General features: G+C 39.3%; 1 protein-coding gene across 3 annotated transcripts in view; it reads right to left on the bottom strand.

Annotated features, from left to right (window-relative positions):
* LOC100749924 (centrosomin) overlaps positions 1-20597 on the bottom strand; it is a 39807-nt gene that overhangs the window by 15762 nt on the left and 3448 nt on the right. Inside the window, exons 1-2 of one of the 3 annotated variants that reach the window (XM_003491831.4) lie at positions 19232-20467; positions 12418-12473 (exon numbers count right to left, since the gene is read on the bottom strand). In XM_003491831.4, coding sequence (XP_003491879.1) covers positions 12418-12473; positions 19232-19353 — 178 coding nt within the window. In that variant the 5' untranslated portion in view covers positions 19354-20467. Of the gene's footprint in view, positions 1-4630; positions 4880-12417; positions 12474-19231; positions 20468-20597 lie in introns of those variants that run through there. The other 2 variants (XM_003491833.4, XM_003491832.4) reach the window with 2 other exon arrangements.

The raw sequence follows: 20597 nt of genomic DNA, 5'->3' as shown, positions 1-20597 counted from the left end.
TGATGCTACGAGAAAAAAGAAGTCGAAAATATAGAATAAAAAATTTTGTTTTAATTTTTCCATCGAGAAAACGATCTACAGTGAGATCCGTTATAACGCGACGCGATAAAGTGCACGCGTACCGAGCGAGAATTCAAAGTCGATTTTCTCGAAAACAAAGCCTCGAACGAAAAATTGTTATTCTATATTTTCGACTTCTTTTTTCGCGTAGAATCACCCCCTTTCCGCTTGTACCGCCAGTTACCAACCACCCTGTATAATATCGCAATAAAATCATAAAAGAACAAGGAATAAATTGTTAGGACTATTTTGATATAATAATTTTGGAATAAATTATTCATGAGTCATAATTACGATATAAATTGCTAGAAGCATTGGACATAGGAAGAGACAAAGACTCGTCGTTCAACCATATTACAAATCGGTTCGATTCAATTTCTGGCTGGTTGATTTGCTTAATTAAAGCTATGTAGATCGTCTACGATATTCTGTACGAGCATAATATCAAAGATGACCGTCGTTTACGATTCAATTGATCTGATAAGTCACGCACAGAACATAAAATTCAAAGTAATACGAGAAAAAAAGATATAGAAGCGATTCTATTTCTGAAAATAATAAGAGGGGAAAATAATTTACGTTGATCATTTTCGATCTAACATTGTTAAATGAAATAACCAAAATCGTCGACAAATTAAATTTATCGAAGACATTGTGCATTATCTCTCCTTGCGATTCAATTAATCCTGAAATACGAACGAATCAAAGATTTTAAACGATATGTAAATAAAAATCGTATGGACGATACAAGACGTTCGATTGGCGTGTAAACTTGCACTTGCGTTAATTTTTCCTTTTTCAATCTAAACGTTATTACGCTAAAACCGTTATCAAAATTATTTAGAATTATCGCTTTTATTTAAAATTTCTTACAGAAAAATTAAACGATCGTCGGTATAAAAAATTCTTACTTTCCATAATTAATAGGGCGATCGTTAACCCGATACCGTAGGGTATTTCGTTAGCAAAGAAGCTGTCTTTAAGCCATTTCTAACGATGACAATTTTCATCAATTCCCAATGTCCGACAGTTAAGATCTGTGTCTTTTTCGTCGCCTATTAACGATTCGTCGACGAATCCGGTCACAGAAACGAGAAGGACGATTGCATCGATCCGGTTACGTTATTTTTAACATTTACGTGCTGAACATTTGTACCCAAATTTTGTGTTTTGTGTTTACTTTGTGATAGTTCGTGGCACCCTAACCCGTATCCCCCTCGCTTACTATCGAGAAGCTATTCGAATCGCAGGATCATAGATAAAAGACGACCTATCGATGAAGTTACGCACGAACGCGTTGTTCCAGATTGCTCTACGGAAGCGAAACGCGTGATTTAATAGTTTTCAAAGACTTGGATCGAACGTACGTTTATTTAGAATTTAGGCTAAAGCGGCGATACGTTCTTTTCGATTATTCGTGTTTTAAAATTTGCGTTGTCTTTGTATAAATATCGTGTTTCCTCGGAGCATCGCATACAGACGAGCTAATAATACTCTCGTTATTCAAAGGTAATTGACAAAATTCTGAGGGCAAACGTTGCAAGGCGTACGATATATTTTCTAATTTTAGTTTAAGCGTGTGTAAAACCAATACTTAAAGTTCAAATCGATATTAAGATCCGAATTATTTATCTCGCCTAAGGAAGTTTACTAAAATAGGAAACTGTTTGATCCTAATACAAAACAAAAGTACTTTAGCTGCTGAAGTTATTTCGCCGTTGTATTTACTCTGTAAATTCTAAAGTAAATACTGAGTAAAGACGTAGCCGAAGATGATTCACCGTTTCAAATTGTTTTGTCGTTTCAAATCGTTGTTTTCAAATCGTGTTTTGTCGTTATTTCAAATAATAGTGAATGCTTAAAACTTCCCAACAACTCTATCTTGACCGATGACGTGTCTGATTTTCTCTATGTCTATGCAGTTTTCCCTAAGGTTTTGTATGTCTTGAAAGATCCCCCAAGATTCTTTTGTGCACTGCTGCGAGTTTCCGAAATATCATCCAATGGTATTTATCGCCACGTATCGCCGTAATCGTTTCGAGCGAAGCAAAATTTAAACACAGCAACGAACAAAGTGAAAAATTACTCGAAATCATCGATCGGAAACTACCCCCATGCGAATGAAGGGTTAAGCCTAGAAGAGAAGCTCAACTTCAAATACGTTAACTCGTTTAAATTCCCTTTGGTTAACGAAAAGAAGAAAAATAGAAAACACGGACTAAAGGAACGAGCTCCACTTGCGGACAAAGTTCCTAGTAATGCAAACAGGACTTCTCAAACACGAAAGCAAAGATAAGCCCGCTGTGATTAGATCCCTTTAAAGGACACGATCGACGCACGAACGACGCACAGCACGAACGACGTCCGTGACTAATGCACGCTATCGCACACAGGATCGCTACAAATCGCTCGTTTTTCTCCAGGTGCGCTTGTTGCAATGATTGAACGTTGAATCGATCCTATTCTCGAATTCGTTCGAGCTACGCGACCGATGCCAATTTCGCGATGCCAAACGGGCGCCGCGGTCTTCTTCTCTTTTAAATCTTCTTCGCGCGTCACCAACCTCAAGCCTTTCGGCCGATCTTCGCAAACGTCGTCCACGATGCTCGTTCGACGCGGATTTTTACAAGCCTCTGGAGTGCTCCTTTTCCTTTCTTTCGACTTATCGCGATCATCAGCCCTGTTGTTGGCCGTGTCTCCTCCCTCTTCTCTTCTCTCTCGTTGCCAGTTGTCGGGAAAGATTGCAACAAAGAGTGGCGAGGTGCGATGCGCTTGTGGCGCGGTTCAACGACTCGCGAAAATTTGTATCGACCTCGCGAACGATTCCGACAAAACAGCGTTGCAACAAACCGCGCTCTGTTCGAGTCGAACACACAGCTACGGTCGGTATACGAATACGATATGAAATTTCGATAATCCTCGTTGAAAATATTCGGCAAGTCTGGTAGAATTCCATTCGACGTCGATCGAAGGAGAACGAGACAATTCGAAGGCATTCCGATGGCACGTGACCTTATACGATGCCATTGGCAGCACCGAGCCGTGAAATGAAAATCATCGAAACATAAAGGAAAGGCGAATGAAAATAACGCATCTGGACGATAGGTGCTGGTAACGAAGCGACCAACCAGCGCTCAAATTCACGCTGCCATTTGTGCTTTAATACGGTCTATTAAGCTCGGTAGTTAGCGACCTTTCTTTGTGCGACACAATTCAGCGCAAACGGGGTCCAGCATTGAGCGCATTCTGAAAGGCCCGTTGACTTTATTTTTCTCTCGATAGGATGAAATCATTCAAGGTCGAGCGAGATGCAAACAATATCGTTTGAGACGGTAAATTTCGACGATTGCATAAAGATTATGTTCGATTATCACAACGAGCAATAATAAACGAAGAAGTAACTCGATATCGATAAATGGGTTTACGTTTCTTTCGACTAGGAGAACAAAGGATAATAATAGAACATTTGGCGATGAACATCCGACGATTTATTTGCTAATACGTATGATAGAGTATTAGCCAAACTTCAATCGCAAGCAACGTTTACTTTCTGTTTGAAAATGTTAAATGAAGGTTTATGTTCAACTGTTCAACATATACGTGTATATGTTCGAAGCAATCGAAACGTAAAAATACTTCTTTTTAAGAAAAGCATAGATAATTTTAAAAATAGCAGTCACGTTATCGACGGAGCACTGTGTTACGTAATTCGATATAAAGTTTTCCTTTCCTTTGGTACGTTTGCTCGTTGAAAAATGTCGCGTCTATTACGAAAAAATAACGCGTCGTTTTAACAAATTATTATCCATACATCGTGACAAAACGATTTTTCCATTTTTCGCCGAAAAGTTTAACCTATTTGAAAAAATGTCGAACATATCGGACCAATCGACCTCTAAATGATTGGCGCAATCAATTCGACCTATCGTCACTTTCTTAGAACACGATACATAATAAATTTAACTACGAAGTAACATTCGCAAGTCGTTAAGTTCAATCACACGTGAAAACAACAATTGAAAACACAGGATCGCGTTTTGAAACGCTTTAATTTATAAACCACGTAATTTAATTTCGTCTATATACAAAAAAATCACACGCGCACACGGTTATTGCAATTTCACCCTGACGATATACATAGCGGCAGATGAGGCGTCAACACGCTAAAAATCCATAATTTAGAAGGAAAAAAAATTTAGCTCGGAGAATAGTATTTCGCGTTGGAATCGTCATACGCGCCATATACGGTGGTATAGCAATTTATCAACAGGAGCGGTTCACCCACAGTCTCAAACCATGTAATGCGAATCGCGATTAGCGGAAAATTATAAGAATTACAAGTTTATAAACGCATACAATCACGTTTATGAGAAATTTCGAACTGGACTAAGCGAACTGGACCAAACAAAACAAAGAATTCTGCTGCTATAACACGCGTGTATTTAGTAGTGGAAAGGAATCTCCTCGCAAAGTTCGTAAGAATACGAATACTGTTACGAATATTCGCGATCCAACGATTACGTAAAAACGATACTAAACAGACGCAAGCAACATGCAAAGTGATTTTTACCGAACATAACGTGAACTTGGATTGGCCTGTCCTGGATGTTGTCGAAGGTGGTCGGAGCGTGAACGCGCGACCTACCACATCCCATGCCACGTAAAATCTTCCGTAAAACATCACATCTTAGCGGCTATTGCAGAGCCGAACTAAACGCGAAAATAAAACGAACAAAGACCATTGAGTGTTCTCCGATGATATTTCGTAGGTCTTTTCGCGATCGACGTAGAAACGCTAACTGAGATAAAATGGCAAAGCAGCGCCAAAGTTTACATCGCAATAACCTACAGTTAAAATTATATCCCGAGCATATATCGGATCGCGTATAGCTTACGATACGTATAGGCAACCGTTTCAAGGATTCTCCGAGCCGCAGCTGCACGGGACAACGAATCGACAGCTGTGAAAAAATTCGTTGTTAATTTACGCTACGAAGCTACCATCGAGCACGATGGAGGAGCTTCGATTAATTCGATAATAGCGAAAATGACTCTCGTAATCTGTATATTTTGCAACGTTAAAGACAAACATTTTTGGGGCAAAGATATATCGCCTGGATTCTGCGTGTTTGCGCAGATTTGCGGTATATCCAACGGGTAAACGATGCCGAGATCGTTAAATTTTTCTGTTAACTGCGACGAACTTCTCGACATCTCTGTGTATATATTTTCGAAAAACGATCGTTGCTTCTACGTACCAAAAAGGAATACGTAACACGTATAAGCGGAATTGCAAAGAGGAAGCAGATCCTATTTCACGTTCATACGTTAGATCGATCACAGGAAGCCGTCATATCTTAACCCTAACGTGCATTTCCTCCTATAGTTAGAAGTACGGGTCCTGTTTCCACTCAAGTTCAAATGCCCTCGACGCAGTTCCTGTGCAGCGTTGAACGTCACGTGCTCTCTGCTCACGTGCTCCTACCCTCGTGAGTAGAAATTACTATGTACACATATGTTTTTAGGAAGAAGCGTAACGTAGAAAAGGAACAAGACAGTGTGCGCTATTTTAATCATTTAATAATAGCATTATTTAATTTTGCTTCTTAATATGTAGATAGTGGACGATATTTTATATATCGATTCGTAAAATAAAATAGACCGATCGAGTTTCGTTTCGATGAAAATACCTTTTTTAAATCGTACGTAAATATCTCTGGAAACAACGAAGGCCAATTTCAGCCACTCCATTGCATTTTATCTTTTAGCTGAACAAGGTTGAAATCTTTCGAATAATCGATAATCACGTATTCGATAAACTCGCTTTCCTTTTACCCTCGATTTTGAAATTCAACAGAGCCTATCGTTTACACTTCGCGCGAAACGAGCATACCAAGCAAGAGGAAGATAATTTTTAATCGAAGAAAAAAGAAAGAAAATTAGAAATTATCCATTGAGGAATCGTCGTCCGTGTTATCAATAGCGAGTTGCCAAATCGATCTTTATTTCCGAATTCTCTTTCGTTAACTCGCATTTAAACTCAATTCCCCGTACAAGCGTAAACGTATCTGTCGATTCTTTTCCAAAGAAAACATCAAATAAAAAAAGAAGGTTGATCGTTAGATTACCAACTAAAAAAATAATCTTTGACTCTGCCATGCCCCACTTTACCATCGATCGATCAAAGGAGAAGCTAACGACACCAACCTGCGTCTATTAAACCTACTTCTTCGAAGGCTATCCCGTTTCGAGATCACAAATTTTTCCGATCGTTCCATTTGCCCCCGGAGAGATCGATTCGCGACAGAAATTCAGCAACGCCCGAGCAAAGTTGCACATCCGTTAAAACCTCTCTCCGGGCAAACGATCGGTAGCATTCGCGTCATATGCCGCGTCGTGATTCCAGGTTTCCAGGAATCGATCGGCGAATCTCAGCGATTTAGGTATCGGTACAAGTACGATATCGACTGTGAACCTCGGCTCTGTCGGCCGGACGTAGAGCTCGCGTATTTATAGATGACACATTTAGGCCAGAAGCAACGTTTCAACTATCTTTATTTTGGCAGGCCACTCTCCAGCTCTTCGGTGTGTGTCTGCTCGACCTGACTGTAATTAAAGTTACGAGAAATCGTCTTGAGCGTAAGCGCGCGCAATTGTAATTTTGCCGGTTAACGTCGGCCTATTAATCGTGGATCACGAAATTAGGAGCAGAAGAGGTCGAAACGGGCTTCGCGGTTATTTCGGGTCGCTCGAACTCGCCACCGGCATTGCGACACCGTGTACTTACATATTATGTTACCTTTGGTAACGCGCGTGTCGTCGCGGTTTCTGTGTTCGTGTCAACCGGAGACTTCTGCGACCGATATCGAATTCTGTTAATCGACTTGGCCGCCTGAATCGAGCGGAAAATAGAATTGGATTGGATTCACGAGGGTCGGCCCGGTTATTAAAGCTTCGTCGATAGAACAACAAAAACGTCTTACGAGACGTTTTTCTATCGGCGAGTTTATGTTGGTTTTCATTTTCGAAATTTCTCTCGTCTCTGCTGTACTATTTGCCAGATTTCTGATCCAACGAGGAAAGTTTATTCGCGAATGGGCACATCGACGATCAAAGTTTAACGTCCCTGTCGTGTGTGTTAATCTTAATACGTAAAAATAGCATCAGCGCTCGAGTTATCATTTAGTTCATAAAGACACTAGGTTTTCGCAGACACGTAGGCGTCTGGCTCGATCCCAATCGTGTCAAAGTATAAATGAAAATGACACGGAGGTGGTAGCGGTTCCGAAACGACTAATTAAACTGAAACGTAAGTATCCCACGTTAGTCATTTAATTACTCACCGAACTGTGTGTGCCGCTTAACGCTACTTAAATCAATTATGATCTTGTATTATTGGCAAATTGAACAACCTTGGATCTATCGTGATAAATTATCACGAATTTTCTATCGAGAATCGAATTTTTCTATTGGAAAATTTCTATGGATCGCTAAAAAGACATATGGAGAATTTGTTCGATATCGATTTATTCGACTTTACGCGATCGTCGAGATACTTTTCAAATCGACGAAGATATCTTTCATTTTCCCTAGTTTCTAATACGAAATGGTATTCGTTTCTTGTTTTCAACGATGTTTCCTTTTTCTACAATCAGAAAAATTGATTATCTACAGGGTAGTTGGTAACTGGTGGTACAAGCGGAAAGGGGATGATTCTACGCGAAAAAAGAAATCAAAAATATAGAATAAAATTTTTTTTTTTTAATTTTTCCATCGAGACAACGATCTACAGTGAGATCCGTTATAACGAGACGCGATAAAGAGGACGCGTACCGAGCGAAAATTCAAAGTCGATTTTCTCGAAAACAAGGACTCGAACGAAAAATTGTTATTCTATATTCTCGACTTCTTTTTTCGCGTAGAATCACCCCCTTTCCGCTTGTACCACCAGTTACCAACCACCCTGTATACATACGTATGCATAAAATACAAAAGCGACTGATTCACTCGTCAACGTTCAGCCCAAACCGCTGTGCCTAAAAACGTGAAATTTGAACAGCCCACTTCTGTCATGACGTGGTCCGTGGGACAAGAACTGGGAATTTTGAAAAATTAATTGTATTCTAAAGAGATAAGAGGTAAAGGGATGAATTTTTCTTAAAGGACAACCACGTGGCTCGTATCCCAAGAGTTACCCAGAGATATGAACTTTTCGTTAAAAACAAACAAACACGTGTTTCAGCGTTTTTCGAAATTCAACCCTCACAGGAACCACGAAGGGGTAAGGTGTTCTTCCAAACGATGAACGTACCTCTGTGTGTATCCACTAAAGCTGGGTATTTAGAATTTGGCAAACAAACTTCTCATTAGAAATAAATAAACACGCGTTTGAGCGTTTCCGGAAATTCAACTTCTAAATGGTAACAAACATAAATTATCGTAAAAAGAAATATCGAAGCCGTGGCCGAGCAGCTAGTTATTTCCTTATTGAATTTATCTACAACTTGACTTATCCGCTTCATTAGAGAAAACTTAATATTTTAGTACCGTAAATTCTTCGACAGTGTAAAGTCTGGTATATCTAATTTACAATTCTATAGCGAAAACGCAGAGCTTAATCGGAACAAATATCTACATTATAATCCATTTCACGCATACCGATCGAAAACAGTCGTCTCGATTTCGATATTCTGTTTTACGTTAAGATTTCAGCGAACTCTTCGTCGCAAAATAAACGCAACGTATTCCCTATCAGTTTCGCGTATTTTCGTAAACTCCTAATTCAACAAATTTCTCGCCATCAAAGTCACTACGAACAACCAAAGTTAATAACAACCTTCCTAGCTAACCAATTAAATCGAACAACGCCCGCAACATAAAGACTCGGGAAATCAGGAAGAATCAATACGCGAGCAGAAATAGTGGAAAGTTTGGCTACCATCGCGTCTAACGCTCGAAGCTTGGTGTTCGATACGAATTTCGCATTCCGAGCATCGGGAGAAAGTTTGGACGATAGGAGAGTTCGACCATCTGGAGAAATAAACAACCGGTTCGCTTGGACAATGCACCGCGATGTGCATGGTGTTTTATCTAGAGGCAAGATCGTGTCGTTCAACATGGAAATCGTTCGCAAAGGTGGCGAATAACGTGCCGCAGGACCACAGGGCAACGTGTTACAGAAATAAATACAGAGTCGCGACACGTTTCTCCTACTCTCTCTCTTTCACTCTGTCTCTGTCTCTCTGGCCGCGGAACCCACCGAAATAAATGGATCACTGCTTCCTGTAATTTGAGACCGCGAAAAACATTTTTCTAGGATGCATCAAACATGTTTGTTTCGAAGGGAAAGTTACGAACTACGCTGCAAACGCATCGTATTAGCTTACGATCTTTGAAACGAACTATAGCGGCTGTGAGAGATATTTGCGCATCGAACGGTTTCTTTTTTTATCAGTTTCTACACATTTCGTTTACGCAGCGTGAAATTTTCGTAGTCGCACGAACGATTGCTATTAAACGATAGGAAATGTAACATACCGGGCCTAATCGGCTAGTACGCGAATGCTAAAATAAGCACAACTACCTTAACGTGGCCACTACCAATTCGGTAAAAGCAAGCGATATCGGATTTCTTGCAATTGCTAAAAACGTTCGAACAATAGAAGGGATTATACGCAGAAAATCGTAATGCCACTCGTAGCCACGTTGCCTCGTTTATCCGCACGTGCAACGGGCTTCGATTGAAATTTTTCGCATTGATGCGAAGAAACCGTCGTTATAACGCCACGTTCGTTATAATGCCACGAACCCATCGTCGCGAATCTATCGGTACGAATCGTTCGCTAGCACGTCCGAATATTTCGCGTCGGTCCGAGGCATCGTTTAAAACGCGGACTGGGCGCAGCTGTTGTAAACGAAGAGCCGATGTTTCGCGCGCGAACGAAAATCAACGCGGCGTATGGAACGCGCGGCCACGTGCGATCTTTATCTATAGATCGCGGATCACGGAAACGTATAGATCGCGGATAGGACCGGGCCAAGATGTCGGTTGGTTCTGGCACAGATTCGTTTACCAAGGGCCAAATTTATGCGTATACCACAAAGCAACCGGGCTGATATAGCTAACTTTTGGCCATTGGCCACAGGTTCCTGGTGCTAAAGACTTTCTTTCGTCTTTTAAGACGACACGCGTATCCCTGTATTTCGTCGATTTTAGCACTCGGTATCGGTTATGGAAGAGTTTGGAAGCATATCGGTGGAATTTCACGAAAAGTTTCCGTCATTGTTCGGGGAATAAACGGATTTCGTTAGAATTAAGAGGCTGCGTTCGAAACACCGGGCGTGACCACCCCTGTCGTAAACGTGAGATTACGTCTCGTCGGCGCGCGTCGCGGCGCGGCGTCTGCGTGGACGTAAAATAGCAGTAGCCGAGTGGAACAAGGTTCGTTGCCCCGTTTTCATCGCGATAGATGCAATTTGAATTCTTGCGGGCAAGATCTAATTAAAGCGAGATCGGACAAAGAGGTATTTACGATCTACGGTAATATTTATTCCAACAAAATGGTAATTCGCGCATGTCAGAAGGAATTCCCTTCGAGATCGATCTTCGAACCGACGGGTATATTTTCGTATACGAATTTAGGACGAACGATCGTTCTCCATGAGACAATCAGCTGTTCATCGACTATGACCGATGTCGACAGGGGGTCAATTGCTCGAGGGAAATAGCCAATGAAGGTAGTTTCACTAGGGAAACAGGAAGGTAACTGATCGTTCCATTGTCCGCTCCAATATCGGTGACCTCTCGCTCGAGCAATCGCTTAATTTGCAGGGACATCTGTACGCGATACGTTCATCCGATCCGGGACTATAAGTAATAAATGTAATCGGCTCTTATGCAACGATATCCTACCTCGATCACGCACCGTAAAATTGTATCCGTTCCATCCTGACGATTGATAGACGTTTGAAAATTTTAACGAGTCATTAATCGCCGATTCGTTGATCTTAACGCTTCATTTACCGAGACATTTGAAAATATCTATAGCTTTGTTATTAACGCGATACGTACTTTTTATTTCTATAGATAAATAAGTTCCATTATACAGGGTGGTTGGTAGCTGATGGTACAAGCGGAAAGGGGGTGATTTTACGCGAAAAAAGAAGTCGAAAATATAGAATAAAAAAAATTTTTTCTTTTTTTAATTTTTCCATCGAGACAACGATCTACAGTGAGATCCGTTATAACGTACCGCACGCGTACCGAGCGAAAATTCAAAGTCGATTTTCTCGAAAATAAAGCCTCGAACGAAAAATTGTTATTCTATATTTCCGACTTCTTTTTTCGCGTAGAATCACCCCCTTTCCGCTTGTACCACCAACCACCCTGTATGTAAAAATATGCGTATACGTATAGAAAAAGTTGATATGTCAGAAATAACGTTATTTTCGTATATAATTTTGTAATAATGTATTTATCAGTGACCGTTATAAAGAAAGTGGATATATCGATTTATTAGTCGCTTCAAAATTAATCGAAATATATTCATCGTATTATACGAAACGCAGATAATGCTCCTCCACCCACGCACAGTTTATCTTACGAGCACCAAGTTTCAGTTTGTCAGTATTTTTTTATCTTTTAACAGCTGTAAGACATATTCTCTTGAATCTCGATAACGTACGTTCTTCAGAATTTCTCTTCCTCGATAACGAAAAATATTTCTCGCTTCGTTTAAAGATACGATCGCGTTATTTTTGCAAGTTTTATTAAAAACGTAAAATTAGATAAGGAGTTTTCACGTAGTATTCTTACTCGAGCCTATTATTAATTCGTTTCTTTCTAACCGACAGTTTTATTAACATTTGCTATTTTGACGTTGATGGTGTCAGAATTTCGTGTCTGTAATATTCCTTCTAACCCCGTTCCGCTGCTCCAATTTTTCTATCTCAGTTTCATACTCGTTTCAACAAACGGTAACGACACTCGATGTCTTGTAAACATTTTTACGCATAAAATTGAAATCTGATTGCTATCTTACCAATAACGATTCTTCTATTTTATCTTCAATCTTAGGAAGCTTTTTTAACGAAGCTTGTACACTGTTACATTGTATAGATATATTTACATACTTTTGTTACACTTTGAAGACATTCGCTGGTAAATAATCTATCGTTATTTTAAAGAAAACAGAGAAAAGACACTTATCTCTCTTTAAAAGGTAATAATTTAGGAATAATTAGATTTGTTAATGAAAATAGTAATTTTTTAACGAATCGAATGATTCAACTGGTCTTTTCGACGCTGATCAAAGAAGAGTTTAATATTTAAATGCGAAATTCGAAGTTGCTACTTACCATTTATTAACGGCAGAGTTTGATTCATCGTGATGTCCTGCAGTGGCATATTTGTGCTGTAACAAAACACGAAACAAAAATACCAATTAATCACCAATTAATTCATATATTGTACATGCACGCAATACAATTTCAAATTAATTCCATAGATATACGTTAATTGATATTTTCCGATAAAAGAGTAACGCAAGGAACTGCAATGTTATTTTAAAAATCGAGAATACAAAACGAAGAACAGGAAGCTTTCTTTTACGACTCCTGGAGACGATAATGAAAGTACGTCACCGAAGCTTAAAGATGGTTTATTTTTGGAATAGGGCCGAGAATGGAGCGGAGGCACGTGGTGGCTCCTGATTCCATACGAAATAGACTGTACGAACTAGACCGAATTAGATGAAACTTTTAAAAAGGATCAAGATGAAGATTGCGTTCTATTTCCAGAGCGACGATCGCTTCAAAGTAAAACATTCGATCCTAAGGACAAGGTTTGCGCATAGATAAACTATTAATCAGACGACATAACAATCGTCCGAAGAATCTCCCGCTAAAATTTCAGCTCGTTAATTTTAACAGGCTAGAATTTCAATTACTTGACACGTCCGGCGAACGCGTTGCTCGATCAGGATGATATTTAATCGTACTTCTTTTTATTTCCCTTTTCCGTCATTTTCTTGATAACTTTTGATACCGAACATCCACGGGAAATCATATTCGCAGTTGACAAAAGAAAATGATTCCTTTTAGTTTCCATCGGCGATACGAGTTCCCTTAACAACGAATCAATTAAAAGAATAATCAATTAGAAGAATAGATATTCAAGACTGAAACAGTTAATTTCAACAACTGAAATTACGTTCGAGAGTGTGAAAATTCGCGGTATGACATCCGGCGGAATTTAAGGAACGATTCGTTATAATTAAACGCGACCCAGATTTTGATTGCAATTTTCTTCGTTCTGACGAATCGGTTAGCTCGATGTAAAACTGTTTGCGTGATGTGTGACATGTCAGTGATTTATAGTTGCGGGCCACTTCAAACCGAGTTACGGTATACGAGTAGTAAGGAAATGCAGAATTTCCAGAAAGGTTTAATTTAGATTTCATCCAAACGCTATTCCTGCTGACCAGTGTTGAAATGTGAAATGAGTAATTAACGGATAATGTCTCTCCAGCGGCTTGTCACGGATTTTAACAAGTTCTAAGAGTTGCGCTATTATTCGCGCGCACCGTGCAGTCTGGAAAATCTGACCTCGCTTCCCTTCTGGGACGTCTCACGCTCAGAAATTCGTCTTAAGCATCGGTCCTCATAGACAAAGTCTCGTTCAACATTTATAAGCCGTCTATTTAATTTCAATTGCACATACGAACCTCTCAGAGTCCAAACTGATTAATTTCGCTTTTACGTAAATAGAATTCGTAGATTCCACGATGACGCGCTCTAATCATTATCCAAAGTAAATTACACGAAAACAACTCGACAAATGTGGATTAGAAAATAAAACGTTGAAAAACGAATTACGCGATTTCAGCTATTCAGACGTCGCGTTTGTCGACTCGACAAATTAAAGAGACAGAGAAAAGGTGACGTTTAAATAACATATTTTAAATTTACCTTACAATCTACCATTATTTGTGTCATCTACTCAGAGAAAATGAACTCGTGCAAGTCGGTACATAATTGGTTTCTTGAAAGTCGAACTAATTAATCGCGTACTTAGGTGATAAAAGTGAAAAATCGGTCGGTTCGATCTCTGAGATGTTCAGGTTTAAAATACTTTGCCAACAGCAGAAATTATTAAATACGAACAATGTATATTTCGATGAAATAAATTTCGTTCTCCTAAAAATAATACGCCGCAGAAAGACAACAACGTTGCACGCTACGACGCTAATGGTACAAATTAACGTACGCATTTGAAGCTGAAAATGACACATTGCGCGCAGAGATCCGCAGCGTGTCATTAGCGTTGTTCATCTTTTTCCATAGTCACAAAGAGACGAGGGGGAGAGAACCAGTCGTTTCTTTTAGCGACGTCTATTTAGAAGCTTGCAGTGCACGTAATCCCGTTTACCTCGCGAACCACAGGCCTGTAACCGTGGCCATCCTCTTTTTCGGCAGCACCCCAACATCTGACTCTGATATATTAAGCACTACCCCTTAGGTCCATGTAGAACTAATCCGGATCCAGACTTCTCAGAATCTCAAGACGCCTCAGAAGTTGCTCAGCCCGGAACGAACACGAGGGGAGCGAACGGACCAAAGGGTGACACTATGCTGATATTATTATTGGCCACTTTACGAGACAGGGTTGCTTTGCGTAACGAGCATCGCAGCCGCGACATCCGCCACCAGTCGCAAAACGCGACTATTAATTGGCAGCGAAGGTGCTAAATTCGAAACAAAATGGAAAGTTCTCTCGATTCTCAGCTAATAAGTTTAGTAAGAGCTTTGGCTGTTGTTGCTCCTTCGCGCTCGGCACTGACAAACGATTTAAGCAAACGCGATGAGAGGATGGAAAGAAGAGCGAATTAAAGACGATGAGTCACTGATGGTTGCGGATCATTTTATTAATTATGCCAGCGTAGAATATCGTACTCAATGTTTGTTCGAGTTTAGTTTCAAAAGATCGATCAAAAGATTAAGTGGTTCAAAAAATAATATTGGAATATTTAGCGAGTAACTAAAGGACTGAAATATATTAACGAAATATTTATTTTGTAAATATTAGCCGAAACGAATATTTGTTCAAATAAGTTCTAATTTTAAATTTCTGTTTAAATATTTAGAAACTAATACTCTAATAAATACTTAAAGGAGAGATTTTAATTTAAAGAATTTTATTTCCTATGTAGATTCTGAACGTTAATTCGTTATGCAGGTTTTGAGCCACGCTACGACTGCTCGAAGAATCAAAAAACGATATATCGTTGAAGAAAAAAGTTTAATTACCGAATGTTTAAGCTTATATACTTGTTGCATGTTATTGCTACGTTTTAGCTGTAAATTCTTATTAGTATTTCGCATAATAAATTTGTATACTCGCGCTCTAGTCAAATTAATATTCATTGTAAAATAAAGTTGTTGTACTTTCACTAGGTAAAGACTGGAGTTTCGGTGTAAGAATTAATTAGTTGCAAACGCAGATTGCAAGCACATCGTTCGATCGTCGTCAATTATCTACGTCGTTCGTAAAACTACAATTGGTCGCAATAGAGATTCGTTACATAATTCATAACGCATTTCGTAACATGCAAACGACAGTTATTGTCGCGTTTCATGCATAAAAATCAATCAGAAACATGTCGATCTAATATAAAGCAGTTTATAAATAAATGTTTTTTACGCGATATCTCGTAAATAACGATAATTATAAAATCATCTATACGAATATCTTAATTAATTAATGCGTGTTAGTAATTTGATAGAAATAGAAACATAGAAGAAACCATTTCACTTTATGAACGCTCCTCGCGAATTTTCTATTAAAATAAAATTGATTCTGAAATTAACAAACTAAAGTTTAATCGATCGCGCTTGTTGCTTAGAAAATGTATATTTGTACACAATCTGTAGACAATTCCTTACAACGAACTTCGTCTTTACAACGATTGATCGAAAGATTCAACAATTGACGATACTAACTTCCATCGGTACACGTTTGGCGTATGTCACCTGCGTGACAACCCAGCTTGGAAAGACGTTGATAAAGAGGAAAACGATTTTATGAAATGACCCCACACAGTTGTCGTCATCTGGCAAGATGGAGGCTGCTTGTGTAAGTAATCAATACTGGTGAGCAGATATGGTGGCATGGACCGAAAGAGAGCAGTATGTATGCAGCTTGAGCTGTAATTGCTTTTACGATAGAACTTTCTGTCGTATGGAAAATCTGGCGTTTGTTATTCTACTCTCTTTATCCTACCGTGTAGCGATGGATAAATTTCTTAAAAAAAAGTGCTAAATATCTAACGCAGCGTTATTCGAGATAATAACAACCAACGGATCATCTTGTGTTTCCATTGAAAGTAATTCCGTAAATCGCGCTTTTAACACGTTGTCATCTCACGCATTATGCCGTTGAACGATATCAGAAGAAGCGTGTATTCGCATTGACGTGCAAAGTTCGCTCAATTACCGGATCGTTAAACGCGTTAACTTGCCCAGTTAAACAATTAGCTCGGCCCTGCCGAATGAAAACATTGTTTATAGAGCGGTTCAGACTAGCTGCCGTATTCTTATGGCCGTCCGAGTGGGTGTCCGGTGGGCGAAAGAGTTCATTAAGGCTTTAATGAACGCACGAGACACTTGGCGAATGTACGCGTATGTAGATTGATGCAATTCAGTCCGATGTGTCGCAATATTCGCTGTGTCACGACCTATGATAGCAGTGGATTTATATCGTCGGAAGAAAAAATAGAGCACTTTTAGAAAAAATGATTCTGTTTTCTAGTAAAGAGATACGTAGATAAAGTTCCTCGTTGAACACACGCTCTCCATCGTGATACTAAAGTATCGTAATACCAGAGAATTTACATCGTTAAAAAAAGTACCGGCTTAACAGCGATGAGTTTACATCGATACGTACTTAAAAGGATAGCAACGAAAAGGAATCTTTTTATATGACGAAAACGCGCAAGGAATTATTATTTATCTACGTTATTGTGCAAATATAGTGTCTGGACGAAGTAGTAAATATGTATAATGAAAATGACTCGTATAATCGCAAGGTGCGTTGACCTCCTACAATCTAACATTCAACGATGCTACAGTAAGCACAATTGAATACAGCTGCATCAACTGACAATCAGACGAGTTATACTTTCTTTCTAAGTAATATTATATTTTATAATAAAGTAAAACATTATAGATAAAGAAATAGGTTGAGAGTAAAAATAGGTTAACGATATCCTTATACTTTGGATTTGTACGATTTTTATAAACAGTACGATAAAATTCTACGATGAATTCGATATAATTATACATCCGTATTAATAAACGAGGTAATTGTAAAAAGCATATACAGACACCTAGTAGTAAATCGGTATACATAGCGGTATAATTAATTAAAATAAACGGGACTTATTCCTCTCCAACATTTTACTTTGTACGATACAAATAGCCAGCAGAATACACTAATCATTGTGGTTTACTTGTGACTGATTTCGTAATCGAAACAATAATTCGCGCGATATCCGTACAGGAGGGACAAATATAAACTCTTTACGGTACTTTTCCTAGCTCAGATCAACTAACAGTGGCAAGGTAAATGCCACTGTTACGATAAACGTTGAAATCAGATGTTAGAATAAATTTGTTATATATCGTAATAGATATTCTATATCGAGAATTTTTGAGAAAAAAATCTGGTATAATAAGCTTCTTCGACAACGGAAACACGTTACAAATGTATTCATTTAAGGAATTAGAATAATTCCAAAGTGATACACGTATTTTGCCACTTAAGTCACGGAGATCTATATGTTTGTCTCTGATTTAGAATATTTGAATCGCGTGTAGTTTAAGACGGTATACTTTACATTCGACCATCCTGTTATTACGACCAATTATACGTATTTTTAATACGAAAGATAGAAAGACAACAGTTAATTAAAACGAAAGTGAGATAAAGAGCGACACGTTCGACGTGTAATACATTTAAAATAGGCAATGATCTAACAAATGCAAAAAAATGCAGCCAGTCAAAGAGAAAGTGTGGTAAAAGTCGCGAAGATGTTAGATACGATGAACACGATACCGCGAATAAACCATATTTTTGTTGCTCTCTTGAAATATGTAAGTATCTCTTTATAACTATCTTTGAATAACTCTTACGATGTTGTTTGCTGCGATGAACATTTTATTGAATTTCGGAAAAGATTACTGCCGAGAATCTCTTAAAATATGAAATAAAGATTTTACACGGTACATTAGGACACACAGCAGACTGTAATCGAAAAATATGTATCTCGGCAGTGGGATATTTTTGTCGGAGGCCAACGATTTTCAAGTTCAGAGAACTAAAACGATGCGCTAGGGAGAAAGGAATTGCATTTAGCGGTTCCTTTGATTTTCCTGCCTCACAATGAAACATTCGATGCTGTTATTCGAAGCTGTCAAACCGAACCCTACCGTCATGCATCGAGAAACTAACAGACTAAGGTTTACCCCAAAATATTCACGATAAACAATCTAATTTTAAGAAACTAAGGGGAGACGGCATCTTTCGCGTATGTAGCTTCGATTTGCTTTGATACAGTAACGAATTTCCTCTGCCAGGCGTATTTTTAAAATCTTTCTCCTTGTAACATATTTCTCCGTATTCCATTAAAGTTAATCGCATAAAGATCAGAAAGGGAAAAGGGAAAAATATCGAGTATTGGTGGCTTAAGTTGGTCGAATATTGACTAAACGCTGTATACATGCATTTACAGGAAAATACAAATATGGAAAAATGCACGTAATACGCGTAATATGCAAAATATATAAAGAAACATTACAATTACAATGAATACCATCCTCTAACATCTACGCATTGACTTTGAATTCGATGAATACAATCGCGACAGCAGAGTCCCGTTATAACGTTAACGAAATTTCAAAACGTTTTATAAAACTCGTATAAATAAAAATTTTTCATGACAAACGTTTAAATACTCTTTCATCGGCCATTGTATATATTTTTACATGCTGTACGCAATTTATGTATTTTTTCATCTTCAAATGCCTCGCAAATGCATAAACATCCGCGGTTTAATTATCATGCAGTTAGTAAATTAACGTGGAAACGGATCCAGGTCAATAAGCGGTTACTTACTTCCGAAACGGACTGCAAACGCTACCCCAGACGCTGGTTCTGGTCGGCGAGGGTGAGTTGTTTTGATGTTGATTGGAATATCCGTAGCCGGCGAAAAACATATTGCGGTAATTGTTCCTCATTTGCACACGAAAAATATGACTTCCCGTACGAATAGAATGGTCCTCGAATCGAATCACACGCGAAATCACGCGGCCATATATATATATGTACAAAACAAACGTACGTAATAACTATGCACAACAATATAGTAACAAACAACGATAATAACAAGGTGAATAATAGTTTTGTGATAATACTATGATAACTTGTACTTTCAACGGGCCTCTTTGGCACCTTTATTTGGCACAGAGCATCACTGTACTAGAGTTCTCAAGCAAGCGTTATCAACGCAAACGTGATCCAACACCATCAAAAGCCCTCTCTCGTCGGTCTTGTTAAAAAGCTATACCGAAATCCAACGATTATTCGTGGCGTAATTCGGTAGCTCGTGACCCAATGAACATTCGAAAAAGTTGTTTTCCACAGTTTCGATTCCCACACTAAAACTGTGTTAGCACGGTCGACCTATATGCTGCTGGATCGATCAATGCAGAGATAACTCTCGCTCAAGACGACGCGTCGGATGATTCGCACTAACCGTGTCCCGATGCACTTCCTAGTCACTAAACACCTTTTCCGCGAAACGCCGTTTCGAGTCTGTTTCGCGTAAACTCCTGTTCGATACGAACGATCTGAGACAAGAAAGGATCGAAACAAAAAACGAAAGCGAAAAACACAACGAAAACGCAGTCTGGCACGCGTTGAGACCACGACAAAATCACCCTGTCACTGAATCAGCAGTTTATATTTTAGCACAGTCCTTTTGGAGAATGGTAATAAGAGATTTCTCGCTGGTCGTCTGTCGTCTTCCATCGTGTCCGACGACCAAAACCACCGTCGATCGAACGTTCGTAAACTTTCGATCGCAAACTATTTGTTTTCTCGACCAAACGATGATACCGAGGGGAATTTCCAAACGCTTGGCTCGGTCAGGCGTTGCCTTTATAGATAACGATTAACGAATGTACTTTCGACGAAATGAAGACACTGTTGGATACCGCACGTGACATCACAACTCTCAACCTACTCCAGCGATAGATTGAACGCAACTGAGGCAGGCGTCGATGCGACACGGACGCGACACGGCTCACGTTCTGATCGAGGGGAGGCACGAACGGAGGGTTTAAGGTCGAAAGATTCGTGCGGCTGGTCGAGGAGCAAAACGGAGGCCTACGTATGGACCCCAGCCGAATGGGCTAACGGCGGGGGGGGGGGGGGGGGGGGCGCGGGAAGGGGGGGGGGGGGGGGGGGGGGGGGGGGGGGG

Source organism: Bombus impatiens, unplaced genomic scaffold, assembly GCF_000188095.3.
Source record: "Bombus impatiens unplaced genomic scaffold, BIMP_2.2 scf_0640, whole genome shotgun sequence".
In the NCBI taxonomy this organism is placed as follows: Eukaryota; Metazoa; Arthropoda; class Insecta; order Hymenoptera; family Apidae; genus Bombus; species Bombus impatiens.
Note: the sequence above shows the minus strand (reverse complement) of the source record. Positions and strands in the feature narration are given on the sequence as shown.